This window comes from Lutjanus erythropterus, chromosome 2, assembly GCF_056507025.1.
Source record: "Lutjanus erythropterus isolate fLutEry1 chromosome 2, fLutEry1.hap2, whole genome shotgun sequence".
NCBI lineage: Eukaryota > Metazoa > Chordata > Actinopteri > Lutjaniformes > Lutjanidae > Lutjanus > Lutjanus erythropterus.
This window is the reverse complement of record NC_139318.1, coordinates 45,553,707-45,573,878: the sequence shown is the minus strand read 5'-3', so window position 1 is coordinate 45,573,878 and position 20,172 is coordinate 45,553,707. Positions and strand designations below refer to the sequence as shown.

Genomic DNA, 20,172 nt, shown 5'->3' with positions numbered 1-20,172 from the left:
GTTAGCATGCTGATGTTAGCATGTAGCTCAAAGCACTGCTGTGTCTCACTGAGCTGCTGGAATGGCTGCAGACTCTCAGTCTAATTGAAATATTGTTTTAAAGAAATCTTTTCTCATTTCCTCTGAAGCCGCTTCATTTGTCAGACCTGTTGGCTGTTGCTTGATGTCACATTGCTCACAAACAGGCAGCTGTTTATCTTCCACTCACCTTTCCGGCCGTCTTCCCCAACGTCCAACTCATCCATGATGACCTCTGCTGACTTCAGGAGGGGACGTTCCTCGGGTCCATGGCTCCTTTGCTTTCTGTTTTGAAGATAGCCGCTCTGTTAATGAGGACCTCCTTGTCTATGACAGAACTACACAACAATTCATGACTGATGTCGACTCGGTTGGACAAGCAAAAGCACAGTTGGCAGATATTGTTACGAGGTTATAAAACAAAACCATCGGTGTCCATCAGCAGGTCAAAGAGCTGTATGATTCAATTCATGCAGCTGTAGACTGAACATCATGTTGGCTTCGTGTTGCAGCTTGATGGTCTGTTGAGATCAGATGTTCTCCTGCTGCTGCAGACACTAACTGTGTAAACTCATCATCCTAAATACAACTGACAAACAAATCTGTCCAACTGAAGACAATACACCGTTGATTTAGATACAGACGCCAAAACAGACCATGAGAACATGAAAACACTCAAATTTATACATCAATTCAAATCAATATAATCAATAAAAACAAATAAGTTCTGCTGACCTGAAATCACGTCGTCCTCCTGTAGCTTCGTTTTTAAAATCCTCCTGTTCTTCTTCTCATTCTGGTTTGCTGCGTGTTCAGTTTCCACCCAGATGTTCCAGATGCTGCAGTGATGCACAGATATCTTAAAGTTTAGTTCAGTTAAAAGATGTTAAAATGTTCATCAGTCACTCGACATTAAGAACGTTTCCACCGCAGCTTACAGTCAGTCTACAGTCAGAGAGGCTTCAGTGGAAAACCTATTGAAGAGTGTGTGTGTGTGTGTGTGTGTGTGTGTGTGTGTGTTTGCTCTCCATCCCGGACCTGTTATCTGACCACTGGTCTTGGTGTGTGTGTGTGTACATTACTGTATCTCTCAGTGTGTGTGTATAAGGAGATAATCACCTGTTGCTGGACTGCAGGTTTCTCACACACACCTTCCTCTCTTTGACAAACACTCAGATACTCGCTGCCTGTGTGTTTGTCTTTTTTTTTAACATTTCTGTAACATTTTGTTTTCATCAAGTTATCCAACTGGTCTAAAATGCAAACCGTCTTGTTTTCCTTTCAGCTGATCATCGTTCTGTCCCGTTTATTAATTACACCTAAAACTTGTGGGGAAAAGAGTTTAAAGATAAAAGTACACATACATGAATCCAGAGCCAAACTGTCCTCTGAATAAAGTTTCCTGCCTCGTGAATGTGCTGTAATTGATTCAAATGACTTCACACTGTTTATAACTGACGTGTAAACATGTAAACATGTAAACACTGCAGAGGTCTGCAACAAAAACTCCTCTGACATGGTGATCAGTAAGCAGTCGCTCCTTATGTGTCTTTAAAGCCCCTTCGTGTAGGATTAATACACTTCTAACATCCTGGACATCCTGAATGAATGAAAACACATAGTTTTTAAATTTACGCGTCAAATTTAAAAGATGTTATAATCACATCATAATTATGGGAGGAAAATGCTTAAATGCATCATAACACAGTACAACAGCACAGTACAGAAGACATTAGCATTAGCTGCTACATGTTACTGGTCATACTGGACAAAGTCAGTCTGCAGCAGCAAAACCTCTGAGTGTATTCATTTGAATCTGAGTGTGTTTTATTTATTATTACAGCAGCTGGCTAACTTAGCTTCACACACTTCTGTGTTTCATTGTTTTAAAGGGGTCTCTGCTGGTTGCTGGGCAGCTGGTGCCAAGACAAAGAAAAAAGTCTGGCACAACCAAATTTTTAGATTTCAGTTTTTCCAGACCAGACTCTGATTTCAGGTGTTTTGGGGAGAGGTGGGCGGATCGATCCTCAAAATATTGATACTACCAACATCAAGTCTTTATTCTAGGATCAATACTAGTGTCAACAGGCTTGACACCAGAAATATGGATCCATAAAATGTTAGATGACATCCAGAACACATGATCATTCTTCTTAGTGCTGCAAGTTTTGCATCTCACTCCGGTTGTGTGCAGTGATCAGTCACATAACGAACATTTCTTTATTTAGCCGACCATTAAAAAAAAACTGTCTAGATATTCATGGTTGTAATTAAGTAATTAACAATTAATAATAAAAAGAAATGCCAAATTATTTGGTGGTAATACATTCAGAGAGGAAAATAATCAGTACAGTAGCTGCTTTAAATAAAACAAAAAAAGGCATCAATTTTGTGTATTGATATCGGCGATTCTGTCCCTGTTATCAGCATCGGATAGAAATCTAATTTTGATAGTTTCGGGATGATTTATCCCCGATTCACTCCTCTTGACAGTCAGAGGATGAATCTGGTGCAGGGCCTCGGTCGGTTCTGATGTTCAGCCCAGATTATCTGTTAATGTGAGAGGACATCAGATCCAGTCTTAAGCCTCCTGAGCAGCTCGCAGACTGAGACTGGGGCCACGCTAAGAACTTCATGTTTGTTATTTAGAAGTTAAATCTTGATGATCACATGAGTCCTTTCTGAGCAGGACCACAACAGCCAATGAGAGAGATACGTGTAGAATTTTTACTTTTTTTTTTTAATATAAAAAATTATATTATTTTAGTTAGACTCTCGTTTCTTTTACCCCACATGGATTTAGATTTTATCTTTTCTTCCATTTAAATGGTTTTAATTCTCATGTCTTACTATTTTACTGGTCAGTTCTTGGTCTTAGTTGTTTTTATTTTGTACCTTAACTGCTTTTAACTCCAGTATTTTTTATTAATCTGTACTTGTGGTGGCAACTTTTGTCCTCCTGGAAAGAAATATGCACTAAAAATAAAGTTTTGCTTATTTGCTGCAAGGAGACAAACAACAATGTTAAATTATTCCTTTTAACATGAAAATAAATGCAGTCAACAGGATTTTAAAACAGCTAAAGCCACCAATAGTAAAATACTAACTGAAGAAGTAGACATACTATAACTGAACTCTTTATTTTAAGGGCAACAAGGTTGATTTTGTTTTGTTTTGTTTTGTTGATACCATCAGCGAAACCAATAACTCACATTTACCTTCAACCACCTTTGTCTTGCAGGCTGATGAGTCCTGCAGCGTCTCTCTGCTAAAGACATTACAATCTGAAGAAAACAAACAGCAGGACACAACAAGATGCCTGTGTTTTCTATCAGCCTGCAGGGAGAAAAATGACAAATAATAAATAAGTGGTGGTGACCATCCCAAAAACACAGAGCTGATACATGCTACAGCTGGAGTTCACTGTGATCTGTGACTCAGAGTGAAATTATTACTGTTGAGAAACTCGGGGAGAGAAGTTTGTCACATTTAAGATTATGTGAGATGCCAGAGAAACAGTTTGAAGCCGCATCAGTCAAACTCAATCCAGCAGCGAAGGAAAGACTTTGGAGAGTCAGAACAATGAACGATTGCGTCTCCACCTCTGCTTTGGCTTCGCACACATGTAAACATGGCCAACACAGATCAGACTTCCAAACTGATATCCCTCAATCAAATTTGTTTAACTGCACTGTGAAAAAATGAGTCTGAATCCTGGACAAGACAGAGAATCCAGGGAGAAAACCTCCGACCGAGTCTGATTTCTGATGTTTGATAGACAGAATCAGGTTGCTGAGAAAATAAATAGCAGATTAATCAATAATCAAAGTAATGATTAATTACAGGCCTGTTCTCCCCAACATGTTTGAGCTGACAGATCAGGTTTCATCTCCTCTAATACAGTTTGAACACAGTGTTCAGTATAATCTGTTCTGCAGAAGCCACAGAGTGATGTTCGCTGAGGTGAGACTTCCTCCTGTCCACTGACTGTAGCTGTCTGTGTGTGTGTGTGTGTGTGTGTGTGTGTGTGTGTGTGTGTGTGTGTAGATACACAGGATATCTGGAAAATGCATTAACACATCCTGCTCCATAGGGGGCAGCAGTGACAGGAAAGCCAGACCTAATATTTGTTAGCATTCCTCGTTAGATTAATCGGTTTATTATCTCAACTCAAAGATATTCAGTTTACTGTTGCAGGAGAGTAAAGAAACCAAAAACTATTTACATTTAAGAAGCTGAAATCACAGAATATTAACTCTTTTCCTTATAAAAAATTCCTTATACCTGACTGACTGATTATCAAAATAGTTGTAGATTAATTTAATAATTGATTAATCATTGCAGCGGAAGTGATTATACACTAATGAACACATACTTATGAATATTATATTTCATTTTTGCCATTAAATCCCTGCACAGTGGAGCTTTTAAGAAAAAAAAAAGTTGTAATTTTGTATTTTTACACGATGGTATTACTACTTTCCCTTCAGAAAAAGATCAGAGCTCTTGTCCACCACAGTCAGTCAGTCCACACCGCTGTCTTTGCTCTACACTGACAGTTTTAACCTCTTCAGTCTCATACAGATGATGGTCGCACAGAAAGCAGCTGATTTTTAGTTTAGCCCACTGAATCTCTGCTGGAGGAAATCCAACAATTTATTTTTAGTTCCTGAACTTGAAAAGACCTTTTAAGAAACGGCCACTGTTTCATTTGTCGTGAGAATCTCACGTTCATGCCAACGTCAACATCTGCCGCTGCTCTCTGACTCCGTTTTAACAACCACCTCTGTTTGCTGTGCGTTCGGTTAAATGTGGCATCAAACTGCTCTCTGACGTGAATCTACCTGCTTTTCTTCTGTGACTTTATATTTAAACCACATTTTATTTCAGTAATAAGGTCATTATAAGTTTAGTTATAAGTTTAGTTCTCTGATTAAGATGTGAACCACAGTTCAAATGATAAACTGTTTACCTGGAGGCGGCGCGAGAGCAGACACGGTTTTAATTTGTTTAAAGAGTTAATTGAAGGAAATAGGATCTCCACTTCTATATTTAACAGCTCAGTAAGAAACACACAGTTAACTGGCTCACAGTCACCACAAACAGCGGCCTTCACCGGCGTCCAGTCAATGAAGTGTTTAACAAGAAAATATCACGACTCAGCTCAATGATTCTCTTTGTGGACAATTATAGAACATATGTTGGTCTGTGACCCACGCTGAGGGGGAGCACAGTGTGTGTGTGTGTGTGTGTGTGTGTGTGTGTGTGTGTGTGTGTGTGTGTGTGTGTGTGTACGTGCTCAGTAGCAGCAGGATGGTAGTAGATTGTTGTTTGGTGAGCGGGCGGTGAGAGAGACAGGAAAAGGTTGTTGGGGTGGAGGTGGACGTGGGGGGGGGGGCTGCTGCCTTTAAGCTACAGAAAGTTATACTGAGGAGTCTTTGTTCTACACACACACACACACACACACACACACACACACACACACACACACACACACTCGATAAAACAGCCTCAGGCTTCAGGTTTGTCCCATAAGACTTGGAGTGAGACCAAACTCTGACAGTTTGAAAAGTGTCCTCTGTGTGGGTGAGAAGATAAATCTTAACTTCATGTCCAAATTTCTCAAACCATCATCCTTTTCTTTTAAAGTCTCTCTCTAGTCCACATTCTCTCTTCTTTTTATTGTTGTTCTGCACGTTTATAAATGATAAATGATGAATAACTAGACAGACTAATTAATAAAGTTGGGAGGCGGCGCCTTGTATATGATCCATCCTTCTTCCTCATAAAGGACGAGGTTTGGCGCCGCTGCAACATCTCTAATATTATATCTGGACATTTTTTCGCTCTTGAGTTCGCTCCCTCACTTCCAGTTAAAAGTGATGTAAGACAGCTGCTGACGCCCCTCCAGCGTTGCAGTACATGGAATCATAAAACTGATCACCACGGTGTATCACGCTTCAAAAACTATGCATGTGTCAGCTGCATGCCTGTACCTGGGTACACAATGGAGGCTGATATTTTTTGGGAATCCCGCAGGAAACGGGACTCTGGTAGGATTCCCCCAGGATGAGAGTCAATTTCACTATTGATCATGGGTATTGGACGGGACAGAAAAAAAAAAAAACAAGACGAGGAATCATAATAACAGCCGGTCAGTTTTTTGCAGGCAATGTTTGCTTTTTTTTTTTTCTTTTTGTTTCATGGTTGGTGCCAACAGGCCAGTTTAGTTTGATACTTCAAATTTTTGTCTCCACTGTCCTCCCTTTCTCTTTTACGTTTTTACAATATACATTTTGACATCATGGTTGATTTTCTATTGTGAATCTATTCTGCAGTCACATGTATTGCCTGTCTGTCCGTCCTGATAGAAGGATCCCTCCTCTGCAGCTTTTCCTGAGGTTTCTTCTGTTTTTTTCCTGTTAAAGGGTTTTTGTAGAAGTTATTCCTCATTAAAATCAGGTTTCTAAGGACAAAGGGTGTTTATGCTGCACAGATTTTTAAAGCTGAGGTAAACTGTGATTTGTGGTAGGGCTGTATAAATAAATTGACTTGACAAGGTTCACTTGGCTTATCTGTCTCTTCCTCCCACTGCTTCCCTTCTCTCCTCCCACTCTCGTTTACATCAGACATTAGTCAGACGACCTCTGACATCTTTGTGACATCTGTGTTTTCTCTGACACACCCACAACTGGTACATTTGGTTGGTTTGGTTTTTCTATTAAGTTAAAACTTTGTCTCACTGTAGCAGACTGGTCCTCTGAGTAAAGAGCTAGAGATTTGAAGAAATTCACTGAAATATGTTTTTGAATTTTGTCAAACTCTTAAGTTTTGAAAAAGAAAAATTGACAACTAACAATTTTTCGTTGTGATAATTTACTCTTCTTCTGTTAATAGATCGTTCACAAATTCTGAGTAAATCTGCAAAAGAAAATGTGAATGAAAGCTTGTTTCCACCCACTACTGTGCAACTACACTGTGAAAAGTGGGAACAACTAAATTAGTTTTATTCATCCCAGCTTTCACCATCCTATAATCTTTTGTAGGGATAACTTCATTTTCTTCTTTAAATAAACTTCAATTTTTGAGTTTTAGAAACTCCCAAAATGTATTTCAAGAATTATTGAGTAATCTCATTGAACTGAAAAGTAGTTCAGGCATCAAATTAGGTTCACAACTTACTATGACTGATTTTTGAAATACATTTTTTTAAGTTTCTAAAACTCAAAGAATCAAATTTATCTGAACAAGAAAAGTAAATTATCTCAAAACTTAAGAGTTTGAGTTGGGCTCAAAACTCAAAAATCTGTGCAGTAGGTTGCCTTGAAATTTTGAAGTCCTGTCCTGACAGTGTTAAGAGAGATGTTCAAATTCCTGCATCTGGTTCTCTGACCCAGTCAGCTTTTCATGATAAGTTCACCAGGGTTCACTTGATACACAGGACATCCAACCCCGGGATAAAAAGTTAAACATATCAACAACAGTATTTTAGGTGCCTCTTAAACAGTTGAACAGATTGACCTGATTTGATGGATGGAGATGACGGTTCCAAAGAGTTCGGGCCAAAAACACCAACAGTTGTCTTTTGTTTTATAGTCTGGTACGAAGGTTTATGGGAGGCCGGTGTCCCCTCAGTGCTGTAATGTCTGTTACATAAAACCTCGAGTGATCAAGAAAACCATAAAGTCAAATCATGTGAAGCAAGTGACAGGAATGAAGAATAGGTGTTATATGGGACCTCTGACTAAACTTAAGACCGTGGACAATGATTTCTGCTCAGGTCACTGCCAAACTGTAGGAGTCGTCACTGCGGCCATGAATAATGAGCTCCAAATGTTTGGCTGACCCTCCTCTCACTGCAGAGATGCTCCTGAAAACATGTGGACGAGACAAAGTGGGCAAAGACAAAGACAACGAGACAAACAGAGACATAAACAGAGAAAAGAGCCTTTGTGCTCGTCTCCATCTGTTGACTCAGTCCTCAGACCCGAGCCAGTGATGACCACAGGCTCTGGCTGCCAGTCAGACAGCGATAAACCCCTGAAGGACCCCTCTCCACGGGCCTGAGGAAGAGAGGTGGCTTTCACGGTGCCTGTTTGAACTGACCGAGTGCCCTGAACATAAACACGTCCCAGACGTGATCATTATCCCTCTGCTGCTGCTGCTGGTAGACCTGATCGCCTACAGGGAGGCTGACAGACACACGGGCAGATTAGCGACCGACCGTGTGTTTATCTGCAGCCTTCTATTAACACAGATTGCTGTGCACCTTATCCAGGTGTTTGCAGTGGAGTGTTTTACGACGGGGACGGACTGGAATGTCCCTCTGCAACACAACACAAGCCGTCTATCGACACCGTTATCACTTCACACACACACACACACACACACACACAGGAGGAGGGCAGGAATTTACAGGAGCTTCTCCTTCACTCTCTAGTCGCTCACAACAGAATGAACGTCACATCACAGCACCAATCACAATGGATTTGTGCTGTGATGTGACACTCAACGGGGAAAACATGGAACCAAAACTGGTAGAATTAGCAGATTCAGGTGTTCTGGACAAAATGTACTCCAAGGCTGCAGTTAGTTATTTTCATATCGATTGATCTGCTGATTATTTTCACAATAAAGCAATAAATCTTTGAGGCTACAAAATGTCAAAAAATAATGTGAAAAATGTTTATTACAATTTTCTCAGAACCGAAAGTGACGTCTTCAAATTGCTTCTTTTGTCCAACCAACAGTCCACAACCCAAACACCCTTCATTTATGGTCAAAAAGTGTCTTTTGAACGATTAATCGACTAATCGTTGCAGCTCTAATGCAGTCCTCTTTGTACTGGGAACGTCACATAGATTTTTTTGTCATGTATAACTTTCAACAGCCTCATTGGTCAAACTCTAAATCAGTGGTTCCTAAACTGCGAGGCGTCTTCCCTTAGGGTGTGGACGACCAGAGGAGAAATGTAGAAACACAGTTAAATTAACAGAAATTATGTCTGGGAAAATAAAAAAATATGAGCTTGCTAATGCTGTCATTTCACTAAAATTCAACCTGAATCATTTTTAATCAGTTCATCAGTTATTGTTAATGATTGATAATAACTTCATCGTGAGGGGCGTTAACTTCTAAAAGGAGTCATGTCAGAGAGAGTTTGGGAGCCACCGCCCTAAATAAATCAAGTGATACGAGGTTGATGTTCAGCCAGTTCTGTGCCTCATTTCCTTCCTTCACCCTCAAGACTCCCATCAAGTTTTCCAAATTAAACAAAACACTTTGTTTTCCATTTCAAAATTCAATTCCTCCAGGGGGACACACAGAAACATTTTCTGATCTGACATCACTATTGACAGGATGCCATCATTTGAGGGTGTCTTGCAAAACTGTTACAAACCGCTGTGGTAAATTTTTGGTTCGGTTTAGACACAAAAACAATTTGGTAGGAGAAGAAAAAAAACCTCATGGTTTGGGGTTAAATATGTACTTGGTTATGGTTTGGGTAGAAGCTGCGGTCATGGTTAAAAGAAACCATCAGTGGGTGTCGGTAAGAAACAGGAAGCTCCTTCTTCTGCAGACTTTATGGCTCCGTAACAACATGGTCGTGTCTAGATGGTGACCTTAGATTTGTCAAAGTCTCGCATTTAATTCAAGAGAGACTTTATGAAGTAAGGTGATATAGAATAAAGAGTGAGAAAGAGTCCATGTAGGGAGGAGTGGCAGATAAATGGGTCAAAGACAGGAGTTTCACCCAGGAGACAGGAGTTCATCTCCTGTTTGAAACTGAAAGTCATGTCAGAACAGCTGAGATCCTTAAAACCAGCATGAAAGTAGTATGAGACTCTTTATCAGGTCCTACAGTGGAAAACAAAGGACTCTGTCCATTTTCAACAACGATTCAAAGGACAGAAACGGGACATTGAGTGACTCTCTGTCTGAATGAGGTAATACACAGAGATTATAAAATCTAAAAACTGTATAATGATAGAAATTGATTCTGTAATGAATGTTGTGATTAATGTAAGTATTTGATTATTAATGACTATGAATGTATGAGAACAAGTTAAAAGTAAGAAGATAAGGTCAAAAATAAATCCTGTTGAAATGGTGATCTTAACCTGGCAGATCACTGAAACCTGACGACACAGACAGGATCCATCTGGATCCATCAGAGGAGATGATATATCGCACAATATACAACTAGTTGATATTCAGCACGTAGGCATCGCAAAGGAAAAGGAAATAAAGGACGGAACGCAGGAGGGATCGGTGTTAGTCCTCGGCCGACTTGTGTTCAGAGGATGCGATTAGATTGACCACATCGGAGCATCGCAGCCTGGAACTTAAAACTTTAACTCAAGAGGCGGAGTGGATGAACAGCCAGACGTCGCGGAAAAGGAATTCAACTACCTTCAGCTGTAATGAGAGCGTCGTGCGAAGGAGGATTAATCTTTTCCACCCAGCTGTAGGATTATAGCAGGATATGAAGGATTTCTTTTTGTTTATCCTGCCATCGAGGACTGAGGACTTGCAAGAGACTCTTTGGACTTTGGACAAAGTCGTGAGTTTCTACAGTTCGGCAGTCGAGGAAGGAACTTTTAAGAGAACTTTTAAACAAGGTTTTTATTCCACCCTCAGCTGATACACAGTAGATTTATTAAAAGGTCCAAGTAAAGTCGCTCGCTGCAGATCTCTGTTCTTATTGTTCTGATTATTCTCTTGATTCTTTTTCTGTCTTTCTTTCTTTCTTCTTTTTCTCTGCTAAAAGCGTTTGTGCAGCCAAAATGCAAAATAAAAACTCATCAAAACTGGCAATTAGGTTGCAAATTCCACCTACACTCATTGACCTCAAGGTGGCGCTGCAAGAATCACGTTTATGTTTTTCGTAATTATCTTGAGAACGGCTTGGCGTAGGTTCAAAATTCTTGTGCCATTTGAGTCTCTCATTCAGTCTGCATCTTTGCTCAGTTGGTCTTCTTTAAAAATGTTTTATGACATTTTCTCAATTTCATCAAAATTCTGTTTTTGCGAAGTTACGAGCCGATCAACTTTGATCTCATGAGCGTAATGAGATACAGATGTAAAGCATAAATATTAACATGTATTTTATTTTGCCCCTGCACTTTTTCGGACACTTCACTAAACTAGAGATCATCCTGTGATGGGATCATACGGAGCCATGACTAATAGTCATTACTACATTATTACTTGAGTACTCATTACTCATGGTTGGACGGGGCTAAAGGACACTTCAGCGGGAGTTACCATAAATCCAGGTCCTGTCATGGTTTCTCTCTGTTCTCCTTCCATCTCACCGGTCATCTCTCCCTCCTCCACAGTCTGATCCAGTTCCAGCCGTGTCCAGCTGTGAGTGACCCGTCTGTTAGATCGCTATCATCAGGATGAGACAGTTCAGAGGACTGTGTGGCTTCATTCTGTTGACGCTGGCCGTCCTCGCCACCGCCAGACCAAAAGCAGGTCAGTCTGCCGAAACTGTGAGAAAAAAGAGACACGTGATTCAGACAAAAGAAAGACATTGTTTTTATTACCTCCCTCCTCCTGTTCAAAACTGTTTCACAGGACAACAGACCACAGAAATAGACTTTGCCTTTTCTCCTTCTTTATAAAATTGTGTACCATTTTGTATTTTGAGGATGTCATGGTCATTTTTAGTAAATTAAGGGCCGTCCAGACCAAGAACTATAACTATAAAAATGGAATTTTAAGCACAGCTTTATAGTTATAATATGTATATACATCAGACCTACAGTAAACATTTGAATATGATGGACATCACTCTGATTTAAATGACCAGACAATTAATTGAACATATTTATCAGATGTTAAAAAGCAGCTGTTGCTCACGTCTGTTTGAAACCTGAAAAGATGGATTCTTCCACAACAATCCCACATATTTTTATGACACCAAATCTTTTCTACTACAACTTTCGGTTTCGGTCCAGCCTTCGTGAAGAAACTCTGGACGTGCATTAATCAAATAATTCCTCTCCAGCTCATAAAGCCACAGCACAAACACAGGCTCAGCTCATACCTCATTCATGACCGCTGTGTTTTTGAACAGAGATGATGTTACAACATGGGAGAGTGTTCACAGTGATGCCGAGAAAAAAAATTAAAGACAAAAACAGGTGTCCTGTGGCAGCTGAAGTCATGGAGAAGTGAATCCAGGTGGTAAATAATGTGAAAGTTACACCAGAAGACAAAGGCATCTGCTGCTGCTTTATTCAAGAAAAATGTAAAACTGAAAAACACACACAGACATTTCTATTAGGACACACTGACATGTGAAAAACTCACACGCAGACAAAAATTAACCCTCACACTCTAGTGTTTGTGTAGATTGTGCAGAGATTTTCTCTGTCATTTTAAAATATGTCTGAGGTAAACGTTGATCTTCCAAACAGCCTCATCTTTTTATTTTGCCTTTGCATTTTCTGCATTATGCCACCTGCACACTAGCTTGTTAAACTGTTAGCCACAGTGGCTTCTAGAAGCCAACAGTTTGGATGCCAAGCAGCGGTGAACTCTTGACTTAAGGACTTGAACGCTAAGCATTTACTGTACATGACTTCCCATGTTGTTGCCACGAGCTCAGGAGTTTCAAACAATGATTTTACTACTAATACTTCTTAAAGAATACAGCTGATGTCATTTTATGTCCACTTAATGTCAACAAATCCCATGAAATACTTCAAGACTTCCCTACTCTGTCTGTGTCCCTTGAACGTTTAACAAACATTACTGAAACAGAAGGAAACAGTGCATTTGTTGGGGACTATTTTCAGTGGCGGATTAATCTACATTTTGTGCTTCAGTAAGTCTTTCCAGCAGCTGGATGGTGTGTGTGGTGTTGAGTCAAAATAAACTACAGTGTGTGTTCATGGTGTTGAAGGAACGTGTCAGTCAGTGCATCACTGTGTCTCGTTGATGTGGTTTAAACAGTGTTTGAAGTGTTGTTCTGTTTTTCTTTGTTCAGTGGAGAATCCCACAGCTGATGTGTTGCTGTGTTCCGCGTTTTTCTTCCTTCTTCCAGACCCTGAACAGAAATGTAAGTCTGGTCCGGTGGATCTGGTCTTCCTCATCGACAGCTCCCGCAGCGTGAGGCCACATGAGTTTGAGACCATGAGGAAGTTCATGATCGACATCCTCGACACCCTGGACATCGGACTCAACGCCACCAGAGTGGGAGTGGTCCAGTACTCCAGCCAGGTAACAGAGGAGCACAGAATCCACCGTCATCCAGCCTGTATTTTATTTTTATTCTTCAACTTCATGTTAGCAGCATCCGTCTGTCAGTCGGTCCATCACTTTCTTCCAGACTGAAATATTTCTAAAACTGTAGGATGTTTTGTCATGAACTTTGGCTCGACTCTTCATGTTCCTCTCAGGATGAACAGTAATAACTGACTTTAGTGACATCATCAGGTCAATGTTTACATTTTTCTAATACTCTGGTTTATTCCAGACTCAGCTGTAGTTTGTGTCGAGTCTTAATTAGTCTTGTTAGCTTGTTAATTGTTAACCAAGATGTTCATCATCATGTTAGCATGCTGACATTAGCATTTAGCTCAGTGCTTTTTTAGCCTCACAGAACTAACAAGGTTTTAGTTTTGTTTAAATGATCTTCATCTTTTGTCATCCTCATCATTCTGTCCCTCCTCTTTTTCATCGTCTACTCTAACAATGTGTAGTGACTTCTCTTTTATTGCTTTGTCTGCAGTATAGATATAAACTGGCAAATTTAGACATTACAATTACCAAAACTTTAGATAAAACGGATCTGTTCAAACTCATCTTCATCTTAAATTATTTGTGATTTTTTTTATGTTTTTGTGCAGCTCATTATGTTGCATGATGCTACCTGCTGTCTCTCAGTGTTCCCTCTCTGCTCCCTCGTCTTCAGGTCCGCAGTGAGTTCTCTCTGAAGACCCACGCCAAGCTGGACACCATGGTGAAAGGCATCAATCAGATCATCCCCCTCGCTCAGGGCACCATGACAGGACTCGCCATCAAATACGTGATGAACGTGGCCTTCACTGAAGAGGCGGGAGACAGGCCGAAGGTATCATAAGGCGTCACACCCCGCCCCTTTTTGGATGAAAACAATCACTTTAATTTAACTGGCAGCAAATACAAATCCTGAGGTCTTTAAAGTTTAAACACATAAAAAAAAGAAATTCATATCACTGTTTAGTTATTAGGAGCCCAAATCCTCTGGCCAGTCCAGTGAACATTTATTCTACATCTTTTCTGATCATCATAGAGAAAAATAAAGACGCAGTCTGCTTCTATCAAAGTAAACAAACCTGACAAATACAACTACCTTACTGAATCTTCAGGTAATACATTTCAGACCTCTGCCACTTTTTGAATGCTGTGCTGAATATGGCGACTGTTGAACTTTCATCCTGTCAGAGTCGCTCCTAATCATCTCCACTGCAACATTACTTTCACTATCACTTTTTATTAGTTTTCCACAATAAAAGAGTTTTACCATCACTACCATCAGCCTCAACCACAGACACACAAACTGACTGGCCACTTTAACACACTTTCACTTACAATAATTTATTCTGAAATTCAGTTCATTGAATTTGTTAAATGACACTGATTTGGTTGAGTGAAACACTGACACAGGATGAATTACCTGAACTCTGAACTGGAGGTCCTCTGTCCCTCAGGTCCCCAACGTGGCTGTGATCGTGACAGACGGACGCCCTCAGGACCGCGTGGCCGAGGTGGCAGCCGAGGCCAGAGAGAAAGGCATCGAGATCTACGCTGTGGGCGTGGCCAGAGCCGATATGACATCACTGAGGGCCATGGCGTCCCCACCATTCGAAGACCACGTCTTCCTGGTGGAGTCCTTCGACCTCATTCACCAGTTTGGACTGCAGTTCCAGGACAAGCTCTGTGGTAAGACTGCCTGACAGGAAATGACCTCACTGTCTGAAAAACACAAAGTATACATTTGGTATTTTCATTATCAGATTTGCCAAATCATTTTTCAATCACATCAGAATCTTTAAATGACGGTTAGTTGCCTGTAAAACATGTCATCGACAACCGAGATCAAATAACATTCAGCTTGTCGTTTACTTTGACTTTACTTTGGTTTGGATGAGTTTTACAATAACCGAGAACAAAGACAGTGAGTTTTATGAGAGGAAAGAATGAAGAATGCAAAGTGAGCAAAATGGCACAAAGTTAAATAACTTTCCTGGAATTTTAAAACTTAAATCCATGCTTTCCCATGACCACATTAAAACAAATAAAAAAACAAAGCTCTGACCTTTGAGAACACCAATTCTTTATGGATTTGACATCATATTTTTGTAAAATCCCTCATCTGAAACTAGTAAAGATCTTCACATTTTGGGCCACCAATAGATAACTTTCATTTAGCAGAAGACAAGCAAAAACCTGCAGCCAAGTCTCTGGAATTTAAATTTCATGCTGTTGGCTTCATCTGAGGCAACACCAGATTCTTGATGTAATTAAAAACACCACGAATGTCTCGTCTGAACAGAAAAAAATCACTGTGCCCATCTAACCCCTCAGAACCTAATACTTTTTCATAACAGCCACCTCAAATCCCTTAAGTGCAAGATATTTCCCCGTGCTGCTATTATTCTAGACTGGAGGCTGCTGTAAAAAAAAGTATCTGGCTTCTCTTAGAGGGAAAAAGGAAAAGGAGAGTAAAGGCAGGCAGATGAAGTTTAAGACATTGAAAGAAAGAATAATCAATTGAAAAAATAGAACATTTGATGTTTGTTGTGGTGGAGGGATAAACTCACTCACCCATCACTGCAGACATCCAGGTTCAGTCTCCCGACAGAAGTCAAAGACACACAGCTGGAAACTGACTGACGGCCTGCAGCTGCACTTTTCTATCCTTTTTTAAAGAAGTAAATGTTGTCAGGGCTTTAAACCAATGTGTCCATCTTTACAAATCAAGACTTGATAACTGTCTCTTACATCATGCATGTTAGAAAACAGCTGCTGAACACGTGAAAACACTGAGAACTGTGCAGCACTGAATTGTGGAAAACTGTTAATCTGTTGTTCACGATTTCTGTGGTCAGGATTTTTTGGGCGGACCTGAAACTTGGCCCAGTAATGTGCCGTAGCCATGATCTCCTAACACTAAATAAGCCCCACAAATGAAACCGTCTCCCCCCTCCTCACCCTCCTTAATGATCAGTTATTAATGTACCTTCAGCAATTCTTGCAGTCAACTCATTTCAGTTCCAACAACCCAACACAGAAGGAAAAAAAATACCATCCTGTCACCGTCCTCTGGCTCTGGTGGCGAAAACAGCTCATTTTTTCATGATTTGGAGACATAATTTTATATATTTAGAAATCTTTTTAATCATTCAAATTTGGCTGGGTGGTTAATGACATGTTTCTGTGGTGTGACAAACTTTATTGTTGCTTTGCACAACCTTTAAAATCAAAAGTCAAATCAAATGTTGGATTTGGAGAATCATGACAACCATGATCGTTTAGTTTACACCTGAATAACTGTAATTTAAGGATTATATAGTAGAAAAGTGATGAGTTACTACAGAACAGACTGATGGATTCAATATTAATGAGTTGCTAAAAACTTGATCAGGGTTGGTGGGTGTGGTTTGATCATATGTGACTGACAGCATGACCAAACACAGGATTGTTCCAGTTCAAGAAAACACACACAGATACAGAAACCTCTCATGTGAAATCACCAAAACTGTTCAAACTTTGTAAGGAAATTGTGATTTCATGCAAAACTCCTTCACTCACAGTAAGAAGCTGCCAGATTGAGTAAACATGTTCAGGGACTGATAGTGACCCTGCAGGTACTTAGACTGATTCACATTAAGCAGACGGACGCTGATATCATCTCTGCTGCAGGTGTCGATCTGTGTCTGGAGTCGGACCACGGCTGTGAGCACATCTGTGAGAGCTCCCCGGGCTCCTACCACTGCCTCTGTCTGCCCGGATACACCCTGAATGATGACGGGAAAACATGTGCAGGTAACAAAACATCACACGCAAAGAAAACAAAGACCAACACAGACAACTGGGAAACAACATGGGTTTTCTACTTTTTTTTAAGCTTATATTTGCTTAAATGTTAGCAAACTGGCACCATTAGAAGGAGGCTGAATTAGTGATTAGCAGTTCCTGTTTACAGTGTACCCAGTATCATACAGACTGCTATTACTGGATTACAAGTTCTTAAAAGTCACAGGGCTGATGACCGTTAGATTTATGGTGTCCGTGGAAAAATAATCTCTTTGAAAACTGGACTTGCAAAGGGTGAAATTATTTATTTATTAAGAAATTAATGATAGTGAACTCAGTAAATGGTTTGCATGTGTGTTTCAGCCATAGATCTGTGTGCTGAGGGGAAACACGACTGTGAACAAATCTGCATCAGCTCTCCTGGTTCCTTCACCTGCGACTGCAACAAAGGATACAAACTGAATGACGACAAGAAGACCTGCTCGAGTTAGTCTCACTCACACACAAACACAAACATGTGTGGAAACTGTAAGGAAACACACACACACACCATATCATGTTACACAACGCAAAGCCACACTTCCAATAATAACTGCTGATAGTTGCTGGCTCTGTATGAAGAAGAAGTGTGTTCGGCTTGAATTCATGTCACGTTCATTCATGCTGAAATGGATTCTGACCTTCACAAGCTGCTGATTCTTGATTTCTCTGCTGCTTCATGAAGCTGACGGAGGGTTTGCATCATGTTCCTCCTGCTACACTCTCTCTGTATATAAAGGAAGCAGTTGCCGTCATTTTACCGTACGAAATCCATTTGTGCTCTTCTGCAGGTTTTTTAAATGGAAACTCCCACTTAGCTGTTAGCAAACAGCAGTGACTTAGATAAGAGCCCTGATGTCAGAACCAGGGGGTTATAAGAAGCAATGTCATCATGCAAAAACCCAAATCAATTCAAATAGGAAAGTGTTTTTAGAACAGCCTGGGAAAACGGCATTTGACACTAAAAGATTTGTACGAATGCAGTCAGGACAGAAGAGTAAAAACACTAAAATATATAAATCTATTAAACAAAAAGACTCTAAGACTCTATGAGAGTGATGCTTTTATCCACCTCAGGAACAAATATAGTTTCTGTAGGGATCTTGGCTCGTTTCAGGTGAATTTACTTGCGAGACAGAAGGAACATTGATGCAATCCCACACATTTTGCTGCTCTCTGCTCTGCTGCTTATGGCCTCGCTGCTTTCCTCCCCTCAGTGATCGACTACTGTTCGTTTGGGAACCACAGTTGTGATCATGAGTGTGTGAGTGTGCTCAATGGCTATCACTGCCGCTGTAACGAGGGATACAGGCTGCTGGACGACGGCAAGACCTGCCAGGGTAAGACGTGCATGTTGTCGCCATTAATGACACTGTTAAAAACACAACTAGGTTGCCTGATACTGCTGGAGGAGTGCGTCAGATTTTATTACAGTGTTATAATGCGGAGCTGCTGACACACATGTATGATTCAAGTAGGATCATTTAACCTTTTCACAGCCAATATTAAAGGTTTTTATTTCCTAAAAGTGTGGCTGTATGAGGTACTTATCCACAGTCAGTGTATTACCTACAGAAAATTTTTTATCGCACATTATATCAGTCTCTCCAGAGCAACAAGACTCCAAGACAGAAACAAAATCATGTACCTCACAGAACGTGGGAGCTGCTGGTCTACCGGTGCCTCGATCTGTTCACTTGTTTTATCATGTGACTCCAAACTAACGTGTTAAAACACCAAATTCACACAATAACACAAACTAACAGATCAAGGCAGCGGCAGACCAACAACTCCTGGGTTCTGTGAGGTCAAAGTAATGTTTCTGCCAAACGAGTCTGGTGGCGGCGAGAGAGCGATATAAAGAGAAACAGAACTTTTCCCAGCAGACAAGGCTGTCTGACAGAAAGGCTATGTGGTGAAAACATTCTGTATATATCTCACACTTAGAACAATACTGATCTTTAGGTGTCAGAAGTTATGCAGGCAAAAGTGGCCCAAATCTGTTTTTTGTTTTTTTTTTTGCTCCTATGTGACCCAGATCTGTTCTTGTCATGACAGTGTGAACAGCACATGGAATCTGATCTTTTCAAATCAGATTTGGGCCACTTTTTTTAATGTGTCAAATCGGAATTCATGGGACTTTTTCATCACTCGCCCGCCTGTATTGAGTGTTGTGGAGAGGCACTGACAGAAAGAAGCCCCTCACAGCCTGTAATTTTGGATGAAATCTCTCTGTGTGAAGCCGTTCACATCAACCATCAGTCACCACCCCGCGCTCCGACTCTGCATCTACACACACCTCCGTACAGAAGCAGCAGCCATTGTCGTAAAAAGTCGTAATCCTCAGTATCAACTATTCATGAATTTGATGGTTGAAAGTAGAGATGGGACCATTTCTCCCCAGTTCAGTATGGATCCTGACTCATGATACTGAGCTGCACTCCAGTACAATACAGTCCACAACATCAGCTACAGTCAACTGTGATTTTCCTTTAATTATTGATATTAAGAGCAATTTGAGCTCTACTTTACTTGTACATTCAATGCAGGAATTACAGTTAAAATATAGTCTAGTAACAAACAGTAATATCTGCATTTTAGAATTTAAAATAGCAAACTTAAACTCTCAGCAATGCATCATGGGATAATTGTGTAAAAATGATGGCCATCTCACAGCTCTTCTTTTGTGTATATTTAAAAGAAAGAGTTAACAGCCAAACAAACAAACAAACAAACAATCAGATCTGAGCCATAAATTAGAACTGAGCAGCTTACAGTGTGATCGCAATTTAAAATACATGTTCCTGCTGACTCTGTCCACAGCAGCACATTGATTAACTTCCTACACCGATACTCCTGCTGCTTCTCCAAACTGTGTCGTTCTCCATCTGCTGCAGGAAACACACTGACTGTGGAGAAGAACCTCATACAACCTTTGAATGATCCGTACAATCCCTCGAAAGACTTTAAACAGACGTCTGTCTGGCAAACAGAAACAAGTATGATTTATGGTCATAATAATGACTGTCTGTGTCGTCCAATCATCATCTGCTAAATACTAAATGTTCAGCCCTCCCTCAT

At 40.4% G+C, this 20,172-nt stretch overlaps 1 protein-coding gene across 5 annotated transcripts in view; it reads left to right on the top strand.

Moving 5' to 3' along the window:
* Positions 1 to 20,172, top strand: part of matn4 (matrilin 4) — a 39,866-nt gene that overhangs the window by 6,104 nt on the left and 13,590 nt on the right. For 4 of the 5 annotated variants that reach the window (XM_084741175.1, XM_084741156.1, XM_084741149.1 and 1 more), the window contains exons 2-8: positions 11,361 to 11,499; positions 13,076 to 13,251; positions 13,946 to 14,104; positions 14,724 to 14,955; positions 16,939 to 17,061; positions 17,416 to 17,538; positions 18,309 to 18,431. In XM_084741175.1, the coding sequence (XP_084597301.1) occupies positions 11,424 to 11,499; positions 13,076 to 13,251; positions 13,946 to 14,104; positions 14,724 to 14,955; positions 16,939 to 17,061; positions 17,416 to 17,538; positions 18,309 to 18,431 (1,012 nt within the window). In that variant the 5' untranslated portion in view covers positions 11,361 to 11,423. The remainder of the gene's footprint in view (positions 1 to 11,360; positions 11,500 to 13,075; positions 13,252 to 13,945; positions 14,105 to 14,723; positions 14,956 to 16,938; positions 17,062 to 17,415; positions 17,539 to 18,308; positions 18,432 to 20,172) is intronic. The other variant, XM_084741166.1, reaches the window with a different exon arrangement.